This window comes from Brachionichthys hirsutus, chromosome 6, assembly GCF_040956055.1.
Source record: "Brachionichthys hirsutus isolate HB-005 chromosome 6, CSIRO-AGI_Bhir_v1, whole genome shotgun sequence".
Taxonomy (NCBI): Eukaryota; Metazoa; Chordata; class Actinopteri; order Lophiiformes; family Brachionichthyidae; genus Brachionichthys; species Brachionichthys hirsutus.
This window is the reverse complement of record NC_090902.1, coordinates 2,040,293-2,063,247: the sequence shown is the minus strand read 5'-3', so window position 1 is coordinate 2,063,247 and position 22,955 is coordinate 2,040,293. Positions and strand designations below refer to the sequence as shown.

The 22,955-nt window shown below is 42.7% G+C and overlaps 1 protein-coding gene across 1 annotated transcript; it reads right to left on the bottom strand.

Moving 5' to 3' along the window:
• Window positions 1-5,535: 5,535 nt before the first annotated feature.
• Window positions 5,536-22,359, bottom strand: anxa5a (annexin A5a). The gene is made up of 12 exons (XM_068740651.1): window positions 22,231-22,359; window positions 16,235-16,319; window positions 14,876-14,970; window positions 12,869-12,982; window positions 10,724-10,814; window positions 9,885-9,964; window positions 9,311-9,361; window positions 8,626-8,719; window positions 7,662-7,757; window positions 7,419-7,477; window positions 6,919-7,041; window positions 5,536-5,895 (listed from the first exon to the last, which is right to left on the bottom strand). The coding sequence occupies exons 1-12, from the start codon at window positions 22,357-22,359 to the stop codon at window positions 5,836-5,838; spliced, it is 1,077 nt and encodes a 358-aa protein (XP_068596752.1). The 3' UTR covers window positions 5,536-5,835.
• Window positions 22,360-22,955: the final 596 nt, after the last annotated feature.

Here is a 22,955-nt window from a genome sequence, read left to right as displayed (position 1 = left end):
TGAGGTCACTTCCAATGGATTTGACTCATTCAATGGACTGATTGATCCGAACATTCAGTTTATCCCAGGTGGAACATTTATTATTTTAAATTGACAGTATGGCTAATCTTCCCGAGTAAGGAACTGTCTGCCTTTCAGACGTGCGTCATATCCCGGGATGTTCCCAGATTGGCTTCTCCTAACAGGGAAAATCCACTTACCGACGCAGGATGAAGTCGCACGTCTGCGTGAACGTGCTAAAGGAATTATTTTGTGGCATCTACACGAGACCAACTTTTGTGCCAGGTCTTATTGTCCTACATTTCCCAGAAAGCCTCGAGAGCCGCAGCACGCGTGCCGTTCTGATATTCTAGTCGCCTCAGGCTGATGCCAACATGTCTTTGGTTCCAAACCCAGGTTGTGTTTGAGACCAGTGGTTCCCAAACAGTTGACGCGATGACCTTTGAAATGAAGCCGTTTATGGTAACGGTTTCCCTGGCCAGGTGATTCATTTTCGTCATTTTTGCACCTGAAATGCAAATGACAGCTTTGTATATCAGGCAACAGAAACTTGCTTTTACGTGTAACTAAATCATGAAAACCACCCCCAAAAAAAACCAATGTAAATATTTGTTGGGTCGATTTCCCCTTTAATTTACAGCATTATGTCGATGTGTTATAAATTGCTCTGTAGGTGATAAATTTCAAACCAAATTGCTACTCGTATTTAGCGGTCAGTCGATTGATTATTTGCTTATTTAGCTTCAACATTTTAATACCCCACAGTAACTATTCAAGGGCTTTTTGGGAGGTTTTTTAAGGCCTTGATGATGTTGGTCTATGAAATATGCTGACGATAAAACACAATCCGGTCACCGAGAGCCGCCCCTTCATGTTTACGGGTCAGACCTGCAGAGGAATGATAAATCAGACAATCCGTTCACGTCAATCACATGGAAGCAAAGCAGAGGAAGGCTTTGAGTTCTAATGTACCGAAAAGATGCTGCCCATCTTGGAAGAATCTCACGCAGAGCTAGCGCCCTTTGAGGATGCTAATGGTGCAATAGCAGAATAAGCTAGCCTAGCGTGTCTTGCATTTGGCCGACCAAACGTAAAGGTCAACAGAACTGAAAGTAGGATTTTATATGAAAGTGAAAAACCATCGACACGGTGAAATACAGAAATACTCGTAAATATTTTCATTTTAAGGACACTTTTAGACATAACTTTGCTAGCATTCATAATAAAACCTTAAGTGTGGTGTAAATGTAAAATGCTTCCAGTGAGCAGAAGATTTAGCTTCTTTCATTTCGAAACCCATTTTTGTGTTTTTGACTTTTCGGCCTATCTTTGCGTTCACTCTGGCGGGACTATCATCGGCTGTCTTGTATCCTCGTGTCTGGATGGAGGCAGTCGGGGCAGATATGGGGGGGGGGGCAGGTTTGAACTGTGATGCTCCAAGGCTGGGCGCTGATGGAGCCGCTGAAGAGGACTTTGTTTTATGCGCTGGTGAAAAGACAGTATATAAATTGTGAATAAACTTTAACTGAACAAAGCTTATTGTGAATTTCTTAGTCTTTTTTTTTTGTTTTGTTTTTACGAATAAATGGTTTGTAAAGGTGGTTTGTGATTTAATAATGTGCTTTTTACTTTAATGAAAATGAGGGATGCATTTCTGCAAAGCAAAAAAATAAAAAATCTGCAAAGGGAATATATTTATATGGCATGTTTGTTATGCAAAACACATGCAACATGAAACACGCATGTTAGGATGGCGTGTTCTTCTCTGGTCCTGCTGGATCACAACCCTCCTGAGGCTGCGCAGCTATTTTCCAAATTTATTCACGTGTTAAAATGCAATGTACGATTAGAAGACGACGTTAAAAGGCTTTAGTGTTTTATCTTTAATGGCTTCAAACTCTGTGGATTTCAGTTTTTGTGCAAACCACATTTAAGAATGATGCAGGTTGTTTACATAAACAGAATGCACTTATTGGTAAAATAACTGTTTGCCAACAAACACATTTTATAAATCAAGAGAAATATTTTGAGAATGTATTCACTTTCCCCCTTTTTTTTAGTTGCTCTTTTCCCAACAGGAATATCTTTTTTTTTTTTCAGTGAATGAAGTTGGTGCAATAAAGAATTTAACATATTTACTTAGTGCTGCTTTTAATTACATTTAATTAAACCTGTTTTATTCATATTCATTACAGCATAATTCTGTAGATGAAACAGATCCTTCAGTCAGTCTCGTGGAATATTGAAGTGAACGTCGAGCACACGCGTGCACGTCATGCTGTGAATCTACACGGAATCAAACGTAAGTTTTAAGATAGGCCCGAAACTTACGTTTGATTCCGTGTAGGGCTAAAAAAAAAAATGCAAAGCAGCACCGAGAATTTAGTAAAAGATCCAGAGAAAAGCGGAGCGAAAGGAGGTGGAGAAGATGTCTTACGCTTTCCGCATAACCGGCATCTTAACCTGCACCTAACCCGCACCTAACCCGCATCTAACCCGCATCTAACCCGCATCTAACCCGGCATCCCGCATCTAACCGGCATCTAACCCGCATCTAACACGCATCTTAACACGCATCTAACACGCATCTTAACCCGCATCTAACCAGCATCTAACACGCATCTTAACACGCATCTAACCAGCATCTAACCGGCACCTAACCGGCATCTTAACCGGCATCTTAACCGGCATCTAACCTGGCATCCCGCATCTAACCCGCATCTAACCCGCATCTAACCCCACCGCACGCGCTCCAGCCTGAAACAGGCTTCTGGTTCTTTCCTAATTGGCTCCACAAAGCCTACCTGAACGTCTGAGCTGTTTGTGATTGTCTTTTACTCCGGCTTCTTTGCGGTTGGGAGTCTAATTATTGGGTTTGTGTTTGCAGGGAAACGACAGGCGGCGTTTGGATGGCTGTGGGGCCCAAGCACGCACGCAGGAATCCGAGAGGCGCTCGTTAACTCGAGGACATTCTGTGCGTCAGACGCACCGCGTTTCAGTCTAATTGAGACGCACGCGCACCCCCCCCCCCCCCCCCCAAAAACAAACGGCGTCATGTAAAATGATGCTGTCTACGTGAATGCGTAAACACGCACGTCAGGAATAGGTCTGGACCCGGCATCAGTTATTTGCTATGTCCCTATGTCATTGCCACTGTTTGTACGCAATTGCGTAACACGTGGCCGGAAATAGGCATTAAATTTAGGCGTCTCAAGAGGGGCGGGTAATTAAATAAAAAAAAGAGGAATATAATCTTACCAATAAACGTTATATTATGTACTTGCAATAACTGTTAAACAAGTAATTACACAAATATCTACTCACCATTAGTTGTGGTCTCCATTATTGCTTCATGTTCACGTTTTTTTCTTTCATAAATTCCACAGGGTTCTTGTTTTTTAATCCAGGTTCTTTGTCTCTTTGTGCCTCGTGTTTTAAGTCTGACTCCTGATATTTATTGTCTCTTAAATGCAGATTTCGTTTTCTTGGAAGTCGTAGTTTCTTCTCCTGTCTCCTCGTTGGGCCTTCTCCCCTTCCCAAAGAAGCTCGCCGAAGATGTTTTTTAGTTTTTTTTGCTATTTTGTGGACTTGATCTTTGGTGTAATGGCTTCCAACCTATCACGTGACCGTGGCCTGTCAAGAGGCACCAGACGACTTGCATGCGTCTGTGCGTCACTCCGCACAGACGTCACTTTTCAAAATAAAACATCTTTAGACTGATAATCAATTTTAAAATTTGATATTGCAATACACAGTAATCCAACCAGAGGGAGCGTGATTTTTATTTTATTATTATTTTTTACATCTTTTACATTTGACATTTTTTGCCTCTTGAATCAGTAATTAACATCAAACAGTCATATTCCCAATGACGTCACATTCCCTCTCTAAAATCGAAGAAAACAGACACAAGAAAACTGATTGAGCAACTCATCTGTTAGAAGGATTAAGGTTTCCGGTGCACGTTGAGGGGAAAATAGCATCCTAGGAATCTTCCTGACGTCACAATTCACTCCTTATTCTTTGGTTGAGAAAAGACGATGTAAACAGACTTTAAAACCTTTTTAGCATAAGACGCATCTTTCTTCACCTGCACCAACTCAAACAAAGCCGAGGAGAGAAGCCTCGGGGCATTACCTGATCGGGCAATGGAATGCAGAGGCAAGTAACAGTAAATGAGGGGGAAGTTGTGAAGCATCTGCACAAAGTCCAATTAGGGAGAAGTTTGGCTTCAAGGTAGAATTTTAAGGGCCTTTGTGGATACGCAGACTTGAAATAAAATAAAAGTGCAGTTGCATGTTCATGGATCTGTATTAAGCAGCAACTCTCAGTGCTGGAAACAAACCACGTCAAATAATATTAAAGATATAGAGAATTAGGACCTCATTACCTCCTAAATTGTTCTAAAAAGGTATCCTGATTGCTCTCAAAATTTGATGGTATGTAAGGTTTTATTCATCAAGAACCATCTAGATGTTTTAATTTTTTCAATTAATGCACTTTTTGGAGTCTGCATTGCATTTTACATTCTGCACCTTCATATGAGCTGAATTAAAATAATTTGGATGCAGCGCTGGCATAAAAACCTCAGGCTGGTGCTCATCGGAAAGAACACGTCTTTGCAAATAGAGTTCAAGCCTCATAGGAAAAGATTTCCTGTTGAGCCTTCCGGTAGTTTTTATATAACACAGCATATCTGGAGATTTTATTTTACAACCATAATGTGAAGGCTCTGAAAAACACGCCTGCTTCGGTTTGTTTTTTGACACATCGAACTCATATCTGCATTTATAACTGCGAGCGTGCAGGAGGTCAATAATCGTGTTGTTCTGACTCAGCGGCTCACATCCTGAATTAAGCAATAAACAAAGCCGTGAGAAACAGCAGCATCCTGCTGGAATCACAGCGATGGAAATGAAATAGCAGCTGAAATAGTCCTGCTGCGAGGACAAGGGCAACCTTTTATTTTGAAGGTTAGTTGAAAAGGATTAATATGACACTTTATGAGGTGGTTTTAAAAAAGAAGCCTATAAAGTTCAGCAGTTTGAGCTCTGACCTCATTTGGACTTCACTTTCTAATACTGGTTAATAACAGTTCAGAAATAGGGGGCTCTGACTGAGCCAGACCAGATATATTCATGTCTTTTCAAAGTAAAATACATTAATGGTATAAAGTGGCCTCTATTTATTTCAGTGGTATACTTAAATTATTAAAGTTAGCGTGGACAAAAACAATCCAGAGAAACATGTTGCTCACTTCAGACTTTGCTGCCACCCTGTGGAACACCTCAGCAGAGAGAAGTCGTTCCATACTTTTTGATCTGAGGACCAAATTTGTCAGACATCAAGTTTGTTCATGGAGCAAGACATGAAAGCAGTAAATTGTCTTTATATCAGTAAACAAATATGTAATAGTTTCCCATTACTCATTCATCACAAAGCATCACATTGCAGTCCAAGTCCAAACCGGCAGTTCATTTGTAATTAATGAAGCAGGAGTTCTGTTGACATTCAGAGTTTAATAATTCACCAGCAGTGTCGTATTTTCTAACTTACATTTAAGAGATGCGGTGAGCAGCAGGAGCAACGGTTTGTGGAAAGCAGACAAAAATATGAGTGCAACTAAATTTTGAGTATCAAATGTTTAACTCAAACATGGCTACCATTATGCTCTAGAATTAAAACAAAACTGTCCCTGTCGTCGATGAGTCATTCACTAATTCAGTCATTAGGGAGCTAACGTCATAAAGAATCAACAACCCTGGATCAATAACCTCATCTCATGGAGCACGCCAGCTAATCATTCAGCGCTGCTTAACACATCATGAAACAGGATTAGTCATTCCCGCCACAGAGGTAGAGCAGAGCCTTCTGGTAGTCTCCAGTGGTGTCCTCCTATGACAACAACAGAAATAGAACTATTTTATCAAACGCATTCAATCCATAAGCCTCTTCTTGATTCTGATCAATATATCACAAGTTCAGCCCACTTGACTTGAGCTAAAGTTGGAAAATGCTTCATCGATTCCTTGCCCCGGTTTTGACACAGTACGCACGTTTGCTGGATGTAATGGCAATGGGTCGGATATTCGACTCCACCTTTTTCTAATTTGAAACGTCCTCGAGGCCCAAATTGATTGTGTTGTTGCTGTTGTTTTAAAAATAGAGCCATTTGTCACTTCAGTGCAACGTTGTCACGAATCTCCACATCGCCAGCATCCATTAGCACGCTCAGTTAATGCTAGTAACTAAAATAAAAAACAAAAACAAAGACCTATTACTGACGATATTCATATAAGCGTACATAACTGTTGGAGCAACAAAAGCACAAAAGCAATGGCCCAGCATTGGGCTGGCCATTATAACAGGAATGATGGAGCCAGCAAGTCGTGACAGCGAAACAAATGGACCGAAAAGTTGAAATATCAGCTGTCAAAAAAGCCAAATAAAAAAATACTTCGAAATATAATATAAAAATTACATATAAAGGAAAGTAATATATTTTGCGTTTTGCAATTTCACAGGTTATTTAATAATGACTTATATATCTAATGAAATATCGGCCGTTTGGAAGTTCCACCGGAGGACGGCGATAACTCTTCGTTCTCTTCTCGTCTCTGGGGAATAAATTAATTCACTCTGACCTCTGTGAGGCAGCCTCATCACAGCAATGCATAAAAAAGAAAAAATCCCGAACATGAACGGCGTAAAAGACACAGCTTTCCATCATAGAGCTTAGAGCGTCCACCCAGCTGGTGCTTTAAAGCACGCAGAGGAATAGATTACAGAGATGGATCACAACATCAGGAGGGAACTGTGAGATCATTACATGTTTGGTCTTATAAATGGTTGAAGCACACACATAAAAGCACACAACGCAACAACAAGACATGGAGAATGGAAGCTAGAAAGCCGCACCTGGATGGTGGTGTACAGAGATGCTCCGTACTTCCTTTTGAAGCTGGCTCTGATATCCAGCATGTCCGCTTCGCTCCTCGACACCATTATGTTCATTAGACAGCTGTCATCGGTTCCGGCGCGCTAAACAAAGAAAGGCATCCGTTAGCTACAGGCGATGAGTTTAAGTCTTTAACTGCGATATAAATGCGATGATTAAGAGCAGAGGTATCAAATCAAGGCAGCATCACGGCGACGGCGGACGTTTCTGCAACACTGTACATGAGCTATTTACCCTCATAATATGAAAATCAAATTGCCTGAGAAAGTGTACAATAATCAATCATGTTTGATCATCAAGCCAGGTTAGCTCCACTTTTCCAGTTGTTATGCTAAGCTAAGGTAGCTTTTTCACATTTTGCTGCAAGGACATGAGAGCGATATTGATTTTCTTCAGTTTTAAGAATCTGCTAATCAATCTTCATAATGAACTGACATCAGTTTAAAACTCTCATACCTACCCTCATTGATTTATACAGCCGTTCAGCAAAGAAATCCGGAACGCTCCTTGCACATTTCACTGTGAAATTGAATTTCCATTGCGTTAATGTGAATTGTATTAGTATATATTTGCACTGTCAAGTGTCATCTTTTCGTATAATTCATTTCAACATACATTTTAAGAAAAAAAAAAAGACACAACCCCATTCTTTGATGTCCGTTTCAGTCCAGACGACATGATCCGGATAAATCTCAGGTCTTACCAACAGCTAGCAGTAGGTTTTCCAGATTCCCAGTGGTCTCCCCTTCAATGCTGTCCTCTATATCGGAGCCAGAGAGCTTCTTGTAGGCGTCAAACACTAGAGAGAGCAGAACAGCCACAGTAATATTCTCTAAGGAATGAATAAACCCTATTCAGCACCAAAAAAGGTCGCGGCATTTACGCGTACACGGTCACATTCACAACTCCACGGCTCTAAGTGTGGTCAATTAACCTCCATCCAACCTGTGTGTCTTTGAACCGTGGGAGGAAGACGTGGAAGGAAGACGTGGAAGGAACACAAAGGAGCAGCCTGACCTTATAGTCTTTGAAAATATCAAGTTATGTATTTGCAAGAAAGAAATGATCGCCTTCAAATAAACACACGCTGCAAAGCGAATATATCTTTTCTAATAGAATTTCAAAGCTGCCTCTCTTGAGATCAGATCCGATCCGAAAGTTTACATTTTAAAATCTTTTTTTTTTTTTTTTGACAACTGACACGTTCTGGTCTGGAGAGCAGTTTTTCCTTTCGTAACCGAGGCGCTGAGCTGCCACTCAACGTCCTTTCTCTCAGAGCTCCGCCCGTGACTGCTTTTTACGTGCCTGCAGTTGAAAATATGCATTTAAACTTGTCAGAGCGGTGCCGGCGTTTCGCTGCCTGCCGCTCCTCACGTGTTAGCCGAGGCAGGACTTGCCATCCGTCATTCTGCTAACCAAGCTAATTAAAGCCAGGCCTGTTCCAGCTGTGTGTCAGGAAGCTCAACGGGAAAGCTCACATCTGGGAGGAGATCAGAGGAACACCAAATAGAGCTAAATAGAACTGAAGATGAGCGGTGAGACATCAAGAAAACCTTGACTAGAGAATGATGACATGTTTGAAGCCTCTGATTTCTTCTTCAGCAGGCGGCCTAACTGGCAACGCATTCATTCAGAACAACAACAGATGCAGGATTTCATAAACTCACCTTTTCTTAGATGCTCTGTGCTCCTGTTGCCAATGATTTTGATGATTTTTTCCTCATCTGTGCCAAACTTGGCCTCACCGGCATCGTACAATTCCTATTGTGGCAGATACAGAAATTCAAGCTCTCACACACACACACACACACAGCAACCTTTGTAGGCATGATTTATTAGAAAAGAAAGCGGCACCAATAACAGCATTGATGAAGGACCCTGTACGGCGGCGAAACAGTGCACAAAACTTTGTATTCCATTTCTCATCTCATGCTCAGATAAATAGCAAAATGAAAAAATAGTCAATCATTACAACTCTCACACAGTTTTATAACCTTTAATCCGTTTTGTAAGCTTGCAATATCTGGGATGTTTAATTTAAACAAATAATTTCGTCAAACGTATTAAAGGCTGAGTGGATTTAATTCTCACTTTTATTGCAAATATGATGAATGACCAGCTCATCCATGCAGTATATCTGTGTTGGATAATTCTGTATGCCATGCAGGCTGTATTAGCAATAATCTGATAATATAATTAATCATCATAACACATGGTGAATTTTATCATGAAATGATGGCACGCCAGTAACCAGTTGATAAATGGGATTTTTACATTTTAATTCTGGCAAGTCTGTCCTTGTAAGTCTGATTGTTTTATTTTTTTAATGCAATCTGAAGAGTTGGAGTTTACCTTTGCGTCTCTTTCGATCTCTTCCACATCCACTCCCTCCTCTCTGCTTGCCTTGAGGTGATCGGATGGACAGAAAGACAAACATGCAGAAAGACAGGCTGAAAAACCAAGTAGGACAGTGTGGATGGACACATGCGCACCCTGACATGGCAACCCAGACGCCACAGAGAACGACCAAATCTAGAACGGAGGAGTTCATCGCTGCTAAAAGATCACTGCCATACTAAACAATAGCAGTGAGCCGGGTGCTGCAGCCGTTCCACGCCACACCCAGAATGCCTTGCGACGTAAACAACATTGGCGGCCCCCAAACAAAACAGATTTTATATCTAATAAGACATCATTGTATATTTTTGTCTATGTATTTACGTAGTAGAGGTACATTCTTGTGTTTTTAGACCGATTTGTCAAAACAGTCAGGGATCACTTTAAGCCAGGTAACCCCTGGAGGTTACATTGTCTACCCAGTCAGGAAGCAAACTAGTGCGTTACGCCTGGCTCACACCCAAGCCCCTATTGATTTTGATTATGCGAAAATAAAGCACAACCCAGTTGTGGCGGCATCTTCTGTTACCTGCAGGAGGATCACCAGTAGATTCCTATAATACCCTGAGGTGTCACCGCATATATCTTTCTCCAGCTTGGTGCCGAACTCTGCAAGGAAGAGGAGAAGAGGGTCAAAAGACGATTTACGCTCGGAGCTCACAAAGGATCTAATCGACCCTCGTGGGATGTTGGTTTCTCAGGCCGACCTGCAGCAGCAGCCACAGTTTGATTAGAGAACTAGAGTGCTTTCTGATGGATCAAAGAAAGTGGCTTCTTTTCCTTTGTGTTTTGTTGGCGCATTCATTTTCCACCGTGCGCCGCTTTAATGCAGAGGCTGCGTTTCAGAGGCTTTCTCGCAGCAATAAATCTGAAGTGTTGGGCGACAGCGTAATCAAAATGTTGCTGTGATGTCACCGAAGGAATAGGATTTGTACAACAGTGAAATTGTTCCTCTATATCTTCTACTCGCCACATAAAATATTAAAGATATAAGAAATCTACCCGAAATAATGAAATATATATAATAAATTGTTTGTTTTTTTAAGCATTTGTCCCTTTTAAAAAAAAGAAAATATTCGCCACATGTGACTCTTTGACGAGTACAACTTCTCTCTTTAATATTTGTTACTGTAATATTTTGTGTACTTCTATTTTGTATTATATTATTTATCAATCAAGATTATTGGATTGATCCATGGAAACATAGAAATGGATCAATGACGTTAAATGATGTGAGGGATAAAGTGCTCGGGTGAACGCCCCTGGTGTGTTGAGGCGAAGAAGCATCGGCCTGGCTCTGCAATACCACGAGCAGTAAACATATTCATCTCTGCAAGTTCCTGTCCTTCGCAGCAGAGTAAAAGTCACCTTTCTTGTAGACTTTGATGATATCTTTAATCTGTTCGCTGGTCCTGGAGGCCAGGATCTCAATCAGCACGCCGTCATCAGTCCCAGGACCCTGGGGGAAGGACACAATGCGTGGATGGACTAAATGTGAGAAAACAAAGCTTTGTGTTCTCGTAATTAGCTAATTCATTCTCTGTAAAAAGAAATATTTGTGAATAAAAGAGACAAAAGCTGTTTTGAGAAATCCGGCCGAAGGACACAGTGGAACAGAATGAATTAAATAACGTGTCAATATCCTGCAGAAAATTCACTTTAAAGTCTCGCTGTGCTCTGGAACTAATCCTCTTCTCTTCCCTTCACAGCAATTAATCTTTAAGCCAACAAGTGATTGACGTGCTCAACAAATGGAGCGGCGATGGGAGCGCCAAGGCCGAGCTTTGCCTTCATTTGAGCTGGTGCTACAAATGTAATAACAACAATGAAAGCATTTGGGACTTATAATGACAAAACGTCTTTTATTCAGGCCAACCGCCGTCAGACAATCGAGCCTTCAGTGGGATATAAAAAGCACCAGAGGCAAGAATGAGACACGCCGAACGCAATTACATTTCCAATGCATGTAAGCCATAAAACAAATTAAAACCAGTCAATCCAGCCTACAGCCTCTGAATGAGATGTTATCCCGCCTCGTGTTTATATATGCTGCATGTGCGTGAAAGGACCGATAGCCTCACTGACACAGAAGCAGCTGGTCGTTCAGGCCGCTCAGCAAAGGAGGCTCATAAATGAGACTCTCGAGACTGGAAGTAAAAGACGGTAGCTCTGGATGGTCGCCAAGGAGATGGAGATACGCCAGATCATAGCAGAAAGTCATCTCATTGCACTTTACAGGTGTAGCAGGGAAAGACAGAACCCAACTTGTCCCGCTGGAACAAGAACCAGTCAGAAAGGCAGAAAAGGCCTGAGATGAGCCACAGCTACTGGCTGAAGAAGCAAAAAGCACTTCCTGATCGACGGGCAGGTCGAAGTGAGAACGACCCGGATTATTTGCAAGTGTGTGCGTGTAGTTATAAATCCTTTATGAACATGAAGGGAAATGTAATAAATGATAAAGTCTCTTCTGTTATTGCTTCAGGTGGTCCAACCTCCACTGAGGATCCAAAGACAAGATATATCAGGATAAGACCGGCCGTATCTCTAGAGAAGCTCTAATGAAAGCCAGTCTTAACCTGCATCCTCAAATCGATTCGAAGCAGATGCAGGGAAAGGAAGTGTGAAAATTCACTTCATGAAAATGACACGATATGAAAAATGATATTCATTATGGGGATGGCATTCCTTGCTGAGCCCCCCGGGTCAGAATAGAACTCCAGCAGGTTGTTCCATGCTAATTGCAACGCGAGTTTGGCTTTAACAGCTCAGCACTGTGGTGTTATTGCTGTATGTTATCACGTCTGCCGACGAAGTTCCCCTGTGTCCATTTGTCTGTTAGCTGGACACAGGGAAGGACACTTCAGGAGACGCACACCAACACTTGCGTGAACTTTATCTTATAATTGAAATTAATGTAACTCAAGTCTGGTCTCCCACCAACTTCTAAGTCCAAAGTATCTGGCTGTTCTCCTTCTCCACTTAATTTGCTTATGGGGCACTAACCTTGCCTGGGAATACGAACGCTCGTTAGCTAACAGTCGCTGCTGCAGGAAACGGGTTTGACTCTTTATAAAGTCACAAGGACACCAACACGGTTGAAAAACAAGCGTCTAATAGAGTCACAAAAATAGATGATACTCCTGTGTGTTTGACTCTTTTTCAAAATATAGGAACATTTTTTTAAAGTTCCATTTGTGTGTGCCGACATTGGATCTATGACAGGATGCATGCTGGCATATTGCCATGGGATAAATACAAGGCGATCTTCATCGCCTTTGTGACCTGATAAATGTTTTTCCTGCCAAGACAAACTGATATTAGCATCACGAGAACTTCCTGCTGTCCAAGGGTGAGAGAGAATCTGAAGGTCCAGATCCAGGCAAACCAACGTTTGACCAAATGTGAACACAGAAAGTTGCTAAAACACATCGTCTGTGGATTTAAACTAATTTGCATGTAAAGTAATTGCAATCCAGACTAAATGGGGCCATTGAGGAAACTTTCATCCATTACCTTGAGAGCTTTGTGCAGCTGGGAAGCGTCGTATGCGACAGGCGGGGTCATCAATGCCACAATAAGACTCTCAAACAGCCCGCCCAGCTCCGACTTCAACGCGCTCACCAAGTCCTGATGATTAATGGCGAAGAGAGCAAAAGCAATGCAAACGCATCATTAGCTTAGCATCATTTACATTCTGCAATAATAAAAGAAAAACAGAGCAAATGAGCTGTGTCGCTTTTATCTCTATTCATAGCTATATAAGAGATCAATAGTTATATATTCCTGGGAGGAGAAACTCACCCTTTAGAGCTCTCGCATGTAGAGATGCATAAAATCTACACTAATTGAAATTATTACTAATAATTGCCAGAACATTTTATTTGAATATGTGGCATTTCCCTGCACCGCTGACATTTTCAAAGGAATGGTGATAATTAAAGTGTAATGTGCCTCCAGAAAATAAAACATATATGCATCAAATCAAAGGGCATGCATTACCGACAGACGGATTCAAACGAATCGGTGTGTGTGAAATAAATCACGTATTTCAGCACTGCGTACGATACAACCTGAATATTCTCCCTGAATGAGGCAAGGTCAGCATATTTATATTACTCATTATTACTATATCAATCAAATCAAAAGTTTGGTGCTCTACAAACTAAAACTGTCCCCTGACAAAAATAAAAATCTTTATTTCCTCTTACTTCTTGGCACAAATGATAAATGTTAGCGTGAAGTATAGCTGAAGGTATTTCAACCATTCCGTTTTGAAGAGGCGATAGAAGCGTACGGAAAGAGTGTTGCTTGGCTCGTTTTGACAGACGGCCGTCATTTTCAAAGATATTCCCGGAGCTACTTTGTTCTCCCAAACCGCCTCATTTATTTCTACCTCCTGGATGTTATTTTTTTCTTCAGTAACCTGCACAGAAAGCAAATTAACTTCCCTTCAATCAGCAGGTGGCCATGAAATAACTTGACAGTGCAATAGAGCAAGAGAGCGCGCGAGTTGTACATCGATGACAGCGCCTGCACGAACATCATGTCGTCTCTGACATCTTACTGTTTCATTTCTAATGACTTGATGTTTAGCTGTTTGACTGATTTGTGCAATTAGGCCTCAGTAAAGCTGAGTTCCACGGAGGAACGGCTGCCGTGACGGATGTGTTGCTGAGCAAGTAGCACTTTATGGATTGCAGCTAATTTATATACAATTGCAGAGGGACGGTCCCTCTCCGGAGAGCCATGGAAACGGCTAGGGACCGCAGGCGTGTCTCTGTGGAGGAAATGCAAACAACTACCCGGTTGAACTCTATTCTTTTTAAGAGCTCATGAACCACAGAGATTGAGGCTCATCAGTTTGATCTCTACAATGTGTTACATGAATGCTCCTCTTGCAATGTAGCTGAAAATGGCAATAATACCAAATAACTGCTTCACGCAGGATGCTATTTTTCCACTCACAGCATCCCATAGGCAAAAACACGTTTGACCACATCCTAATTCAGCTTTGGCTTTTTGTCATATGTCCCCCCCAAAGTCTCGCTTAGAATTCATTAAAGGCGAGAACATCAAAAGACTTTCCAGTAAACCACAAGAAAAGAATACATAAATTGAGGGACGTTTTGAATATAAAATAGGGATTTTAGTGGTGGAAATAGCTTTTCTCCTGTTTGCATTTTGCTGTTTCTCCCTCGGATTGAACTCGCAGCTGAAATGAGTCGCCACCAAAGCACAGTTTTGCCTTTTATATTAAGCTTCGCCCACAAACACAAAAGCGCCGCAGCATAAAAGAAGCTCGGCCGCTTTATTTAAAGAGTGAAACTGATTTGGATCTCCAGTAGGAATAAATGGGGTCTGGCGCTGAACGCCAGAGAGCGACTGGGAGGCTGGAAAAGTATAGCGAGTAGTCGAGGACAACTAACACAGGCGTTGATGCTTTTTATTGAGATGAGCTAAATTATACCAGAACCAAGAGGACACTTTGACCTATAGCCGTTCTTCAGTGCAACACCTTACCTTTCCATAGTCCCTTTTGTACGCCGCTTTAATTTCCTGGCGCTGATCATTGCTTCGGGATGTCAGGAGCATGAGGATCACATCTTCATCCGTACCTGCAGCACCAGCAGTCAAAGAGGCATCAGGTTACACACAGACTGAGCTTAATATGAACGGCAGCACACGTCACTTTGCGGGTCACGGGAATTGCTGAAGCCAATCCCAGCATGCTACGGGTGAGAGGCGGGGTACACCTCGGATGTGTCGCCAACCCATCGCGGGGGCCACACGGAGACAGACCAAAATTGCATGTGTTTGGAGGTGGGAGGAAACCGTAGAACCCCCACGCAGACACGGGGAGAACATACAAACTCCTCACAGATAGGATTCAAACCCAGCCTAAGCTTAAAGCTTGAATTTATCACAAGCATCACCATGGAAACCTCTTTGACGCACCGATTTCCCCTGACTCGTGCAGCTTGGCCTTTTGAGTGTCTGTGCTGAGAGAAGATGATGGGTTGAAAGGTCAAAGTCATCCAACTAAAGTCAAAGTGCTTTCGTTCGGAAATACAAATCCAATAATACGACATCGTAGAGATTTAGATTCCCCCCCCCCCCATGCAGCTGTACGATTCATCCTCTCAGGGTTAACCTTGTCCGATGACAAAGATCCACGCCAGAGGAACTGCATCCTGGAACGGGAAAATGAAGTCACAATATACACTAACCTTACCGATGCGTCATCCGGCTTTTCAAGAACATTTTTATCGTATCCTTTAGTTCTCGATACCCCTTATAACGTATTTAATTTCACCTCTATTGCCTCCATGGCATAAACTACTCTCACCATTGCAGATTGTGCAGCAGTCCAGGCTCTGCTTGCTCCTGACCCGACTGCCTCTTTCCTCGCTCATTGCTGCGATCGTGTTTAATGGCTGCGTAACGGCGGCGTGTCTTCACCGGGCGAAACTGTTTATCTCCTAATTACTAGAAACGCATCGCCGAGCGGGAGAGGAGAAGCGTTCGTGCACCACAGGATCGCGCTAATTGTTAAGAGTGGCTTGTGGAAAGATGTTTCTGACAGCTGTGTCTGTGTTTGTTTATAGAGGCGGAAAACAAAAGTGAATTCCGTTCTACTTTTCAAACATGCACCGAAACGTAAACAAGTCGGAGCTGTCGCTTTTTGAGTTTGTGCAACTCCTCAAGTGTAATGAAACACACTTGAGGAGGGATGCGACCGAAACAACGAGGTTCAGCATCCAGTGACAAACGCCAGAGAAGGGTCTCAACTGCGTACAGATTTTAGCGTTTGTCTTGCAAAAGACGACAGACATTGGATTTACAGAACAAGCCGAGAGATGCGAGAAGAAGCCGACTGACCGATTCCTTTCATGGATCTGTGAAGGAGTTCAGCGTCGCTTCGCGCATCGAAGCTCACGAAAGGTCGAACGCTTCCTCTGTAGGCCTGTGGGCGAAGAGCGGCACAAGGACATGTTCAGTCAACTCGAAGGACATTGATTTCTCTATGCTTCTTTACGTTTAAAGCTGCAGGCACGGATGCCTTTTGTTCATGTCGTTTCGTATTCATGCAACAGAACAGTTAGCACAACCCGACTGGATTTAATCGCTGCTTCAAAGTCTGCAAGAATCATTTAAAGGTCCCGGCGTGTTGGATTGAGAGCAGAACTTTCTGAACAGTTGGGTCGGTTTATTTTACTTTTTGATTTTAGTGGCCACACGAGGGTTTTCTTGATCCCGATCTGCGACCGTAGCTCCAGAGGCTCCCAAATCCAACGCAGAGGACATTTATATGCCGTTGCTCGCTGCTGCTTTCTGTTACGCCGCCAATTTAAGAAACGCTCACTTCTCAAGGGAAAATGTCATTTGGAGAAAAAGCAATAAAGCGTCTGCCTTGCAGCCTCGTTACAAACGGCGTGCAGGTGGGAGAAGTGGGCGGATATTGTCTCCCTGCTCCTCGGTAAAGGCTTCTGTTCATTACGCCGTTTGTCGAGTCGTGGCTTTCCTCGCGCAGGAGTGAAAACTCTTTCTGCAACGTGAAGAAGCTTGACTTGAAGCGTCGTCTTCATACCTCGTGATGACGCTAGCATGCCCCAAGAGGTCTTTAAAAAACTGCACAGACCATTTGTCATTTTTGTCCCCGTAAACAACCCGTAGGCAATAGCTGGGATAGAAATCGGAAATTACTGTGAGATCTTTTGAGCACGATCATCAGGCGAGGACATTTTACTGTGGCATCTCGAAACACAGTCGAATTTTTAACTATTTTTAGAATATAATTTTTTTAAATAGAAATAAAAGTTTTATTAACAGAGCAATGATGGCGCCATCAGGGAGCTTTGCCCCCCCCCCCCAACTACCCCGACAGGAAATTGTAACCTGATGGCGACACAATAGGTGCAAGTTTCCATGCATGCCGTAATACAATACGGTGCAAATGAGACTGGCCATCGCTTTACATCTTAGATTCGCTCGCTCTCATCAGGAGTTTCTCCACAAAGCAGAGACGACTAAATCCAATCAAGGATATCAAATGAAGCTGCTCCTTTTCTTGATGTGCTAATATGGCCGGGCAGCGCGAGTCGTACCGACGTTTTACTAATGAGCGCAGCTTCTCGGGGAATTCTGAATCATCAGGAAGTCCGGGCATCGGTAATCATTAAGCCTTCACAACAAATCAGATGCCGGCGCCGACGTCTGCGATCCGTGTTGCTTAATTAAATGATGCAGCAAAGGCTCGAGAGGTCGATTCAAAAGTCACAGGACACTTCATCACACAAACAAGCGTTGGTTGTGATGCTTAGGACAAAGGTCATCCATCCTGCTCCCCAGCAAACACACGGCATCTCACTTTTGATCAATAGAATGCAGGACACGAAAACAGAGAGAGGAAAAACTCACCATTGTTTCTGCTGGTGGGAAAACTGGTGAAAGAATGTTAAGAACATGTTCATTTAATTGGCTTAAACACCTTTGATTTCATCGTTAGTACGAGCAGAATAAGCTTCTGTACGGTTGCTCTCACCTGCCGCGTTTCTGCTTCCTCCTCGCAGCTGCTCGGGTCTCTCTGCAGGCTGCAAGCCGACACGATGGTGTTGTCTTACAGGCCGGACGGGAGGTCGCCACGTCACATATTCAGTTACCGTCACTAAGGTGACAAGGAGATAAACGCTCGCTCCACCCTCAGAGCAACGGACTGCCGTCATTCAGCAGGTTGTCGTTGGTGTTTTTTGCCTTATTTGTCATTTAAAATGTTTAATTATTGAGAAGATTGTCGCAAACAAAGGCTGACAGGCATCCCTTTGCAAATGATCACAGACCATTCTGAAATGAATTAATTACTACATCCACATTATTATTCATCAGGATGTTTGTTGTTTTATTAATTTAATTTATTTTAATAATTTAAAGCAGTCTGCTCTGTTGATCATTTTTTCAAGTTGTTCTTTGGCCCACATTTATGCAAACACACACTCGTCATCTTCATAGTTTTAACTGCAGACTCCATTCAGGCAATGAAATCAACCGAAGTAAACGACTTACGGGGGAGTCGGTGGTCTGTCCTGCGTTTCAGTCAGAGGCCGCCGGCTCCATGCGTATCGCTCCTCAAGAACATCAGCCCCCTAATTACGTTGATGTCATGGATCAATTTGTAAGTTTAAATCATAAATCAATTTTTCAATTTGACTTAATTACATGTCATTTTTAATTAGATGTCTTTTCCCCTTTTGTCATTTCAATTATTCACTTCGTGTTTCATGGGCTACTTCTCGTGTTCTCAAGCTCCATGAGCCCGAGGCCCGCCTGCGAGACGCAAGCAGGAGCGCCGGGATCAACCTGGTCACGTATCATCATCGATGTCCTCTTCCTCACAAACTTTAATTAAAGTGAGGGCTTGTGAGGAGATAAGAGTGAGAACACCATGTGTCAGGGTATCCAGTTACAGATTCATCTCGACTGATGGGGAGCCAAATTTCCTTCAGTCACAAATGAGCAAGGGTGCTACCAGCTAATAACTCTTATCAGATTAAACTCAGATTCTATTCTCACCTAATTGAGCTTTTCACAAAGCGTCGCACCTAATCATGATGAGAGAACCATTGTTGCGCACGCTAAGTAGACACTGTCACAAGGCAGCAAGTTGGACAGATCATCTTGAGTAACATTCATTAAATAATAACTTGTTTTTTATATTCTGAATAAGAATTACTTTTTTTTTCAACTTCCAAATGAGCCCTTTACCCGACCCTACCCTGAACTGGGTCTGCGTTCTCTGCTACGGAGGCAGCCATTTTTCTACAGGAGCCCAAAACAGACAAACTTGACAAAAGCAATTTCGTTTTGTTTCTGTTTTTGATTCCCAGATTTTTGTCTGATTTTTCCCAGATTAGGATTATCTAATCAAATTAGGATCATAGCTAAAACAAAATGCTTAAATTTGTTTTCAATATTGAAAATTTAATTCACTGATGTGTGAATACATCAACTTAAATAATTTCTTTATATGTTTCTTCATAGACATTTCACCCCAAGTGGACAGAGAAACTGCATTCGCTCTGTCCAATAACTGTCTGAAATTTTGTGTATATTTCATGGCATTTTTCTTTTGTTTTGGTTGAAATCTGACAATTAAGATGACTTTGACTGATTGAACACCTTCAGAGTTATTCTCCCATTTTTATATCTTCTCATCGCTGCATTCATGGCGGAGTAATAAGAAATCCAGTTTTATAGATGGCATTTATATTAAAAAAAACAGAAGATCTTGCTTTAGGCATCATAATATTGACTCAGAGGCACCCAGCTCACCTGCATAGTGTGTTTTTAGACTGTGTGAGGAAGCCAACAGGTTATGTGTATTTATAAATGGGTTCCGGTTCCTTTTTCTGGAGAGGATCCCAAAAAGTCTTCAATATGTTTTCAACAGAACCTTCCAAAACAGAATCGCTGTGAGATTTCTATTTGTGAGTGGCTCACCAGAGGGAAGGCTGGCATACGAAGCTGTGGACAGCGCAATGTGTCGTGTGTTGATTGATAGACAATAAGCTCCCTCGTGGATAAAGAGCCCCCCGCCACCCGCCCCCGTCCCCGGACAACAGCGATCAGCTTTGTTTGCTATCTTCCTCTGTGCAAAGGACAGGTGCTATCAAATGAAAAAAAGCTTCTGCTAAAAGCAAATGTCACCTGACCTCATGGACCCTTTGACAGTATCGACTGAAATCCCAACATAATTTCAGGGAATCTTTCCAATATTTCCTTTGAGCCACGGCTCTGATGAAAAGATCCATCTTTAGACTGCGAGGCGGCGTGGATTCATTTAGGCCGTGATGTATTGTACGGGTTGAATTGGTGTCGCATTTCTATTTCGCCTACTGTCAGACATAATTATTCCCCAACATAAGTGACAGCCAGCTTTGCAGATACTGGCACAAAAGCACGCCGCTGTCGTCAAAGCTGATTAGCAGCCATAGGTTTGGGAATTTACATCTTTGGCTATAAGCTTAATTTTCTGGAAGCAGCGTGACGGAGCTTATCTTGAGGCCAAATGACGTGCGTTCGATGAAAAGAAAGATTGAAACATTTGTATCAAAGGGAAACTTTGTGAATATTGCCACCAGTAGCATCAACACAAATGAACAGTGGATTTTGTGACTAATTTCAACCATGAAATTCCAATTTAGCCACTTCACATTTGATCTTTTCTGATGAATCGCGTACATTTATTTCCTTGCATGGCAGAAATTCACTCCGATTTGTGTTTTATTATCTCGGAGTCGGTGGTTTCATCTCTCTTTCCTTCCTCACTGTCAGAAACGCAGCCGGAGGCTGAAGTTGACTCAGAGACTGACTCTTTTTTGGTGGATCTCATCAGCAGAAATATTCTTTACCCTCAGACCTCATTAAACTCAACTTTGCTCAAATAGACTTTCTGTGAGATGAACTCAGCAGGGATCTACAGCACAGAAGAGACGCTATGAAGCTCTTTGTGTCCATCACTGCCCAGAGACTCAGAGGAACTGTTGAAGAAAAACAGGCCCTGCATGCAGAGACAGAGGGCAAATGTCAGGTCAACAGCAGACGAGAGACACATGCAATCCTGGGAATCTACCCATGATCCCAGGCTTGGTTAACCTGAACGGTTCTAATTTTGAAACTAGGAAAACACTCAAGAGAGCGCAGACCTCCGCCAAGCAGTTCATTTCCCTCCTCCGGTGATCTGGATCAGCACCAAAAGGTTCCAAATGGTTGTTGGTATCTTTATACACCAACCATGAAAAGTAAGAGTTAATCTGAGTTTTTAACTGATTTTTGAATCAGGTTATGTTAAATGTTAAAATGTAATATTTCTTCCTTTGAAGCTCCATTAACTGCAATGTTAACAGAAATTTATGAGCAATCCAGAATCCAGGATCCCTAACGGATCATCACCAAAGACAGCAAAGTTTGCTATTAGCTGTTTTTGCACTAATTTTTTCCTACTGAGGAGATAATTAGAAAACTAACTGAACCGTTCCAGAGCCAGGCTGTTTATTTCACCACTTTTAAACTAAGCTAAGCTATTCAGATCATGGTTCAAAAATGAGGCGTGCTATCAGTCCTCTCATCTGACTCATCCAGATGTTGTGTAATGTGCTTTGATAGAATGTTACGGTCTCTTTCCCTGAATAAATACAGTTTTTAAAATCCTTGACAAACTATCGGAACCCCCGGGTGTTTGGGTCACGTTCCACTGCATAAGGAAACTCCCATATGAGCGCGAGCTGACATGCTTCCATTACGTTCCATTAGGCCAACAGCAATCGGCTGGGTCTGAAACCTCGCGGCACACGGCTCCTTCCCTATTTTTCATCCATGGCGTGTTCTCAATATCCCCTCCAGCCAATAACTCACCACTGAGAAGAGAGGAGTGCAAGTCACCCTTCTGAATGCATCACTTTAATCAGCATAAATCAAGACGCACATTTAAATGTAGCTTTTTTTCACTCCGGCAGTAAAGATCAGCCATTTATTCATCGGTGGGATTAGAAAAACACATTGCAGACCAATTTTTAATCCCTTAAACATAGAAAGGCTGTTGAAAGAAGAGACGGTATACTTTCTATAAACAAACACATTCTACTCATTTGTGAGGAAGTAGAAGTACTTTTTCCATTCTTTGACGTTTTCTCACACGAATCTGCAAAGGCACAATCGAGCACTCCGGCCAGCCTCGGTCCCGGCCGTGTTTTTGGCAAGAGGGTCCCATTTTTTTTTCACAAGATGCGCGGAAACCTCCGTTCAAAGTGAGGCTGCCTGAAAGACCGGACGGGCTGCATCGAGGATTTCCCCACGGAGTTCCTCAGCTGCTTGAGGAGTACCCAGAGAAGCAGCAGCATTAAGGTCAAGAGTCCAAGCAGCAGCCCCACATACAGGCTCAGGTTCCAGCCCCAGCCCAGCGCCAGGGGCAGCGTGGTGGACGCCACCAGGAATTTCCTGGGGGCAGGCATGGCAGGCACCCCCCCCGCCTTTTCTCCAAAAAAAGACAAGTTTGTCACACTTGGATATTTTCAAGGATTGGACAGATGCCTTTCCTCAAGCGCAGTCATTTAAATATCCAGCTGTTTCGGGTCGGCTATAGAATTCCCATCTGTTCCCATAGTTAAATCCTCAAGTTAGTCACAGGAGAGCCACCAATGGCAAACCTGTTGGGGGCGCAAGCATCGTCTGAGCCGTCCCTGCTCCAGAACTCTCTCCGCTGGGCAGCGCTTCCCTTCTGCTGTCAGACTGCTCGCACCAAACAGCCAGCCTCCCAATGTATCATGAGGGAGGGAGAGAGAGGCAGGGAGGGGTGGAGGGAGAGAGATGCCGTCAACCCCACTGGCTGCCTTCACTTCACCCCCCAGACACAAATCAGAGGCAGCAACCGTTCCTGGTCCTCCATTTACCAACGGATCAAGGTTTTTAAACTCACGCCTTCCAGAGTGACTCAATCAAGTTGGAGATAAGCAGATTTGTCATAATTCAAACTCTTGATTCCACTCGTGCAGCACTATGCCATGAAAGCCCCCCCGACCCCCCCCTGAATATACAGCACCAAAATCCT

Coding starts and splice junctions, on each gene's coding strand:
- anxa5a (XM_068740651.1), bottom strand. CDS start 22,359: ATGCCTGCCCCCAGGAAATTCCTGGTGGCGTCCACCACGCTGCCCCTG. Junction 10,815..12,868: donor AGCTGCACAAAGCTCTCAAG/GTAATGGATGAA, acceptor TCCTTCCCCCAG/GGTCCTGGGACTGATGACGG. Junction 9,362..9,884: donor TACTGGTGATCCTCCTGCAG/GTAACAGAAGAT, acceptor GATCACCTCAAG/GCAAGCAGAGAGGAGGGAGT.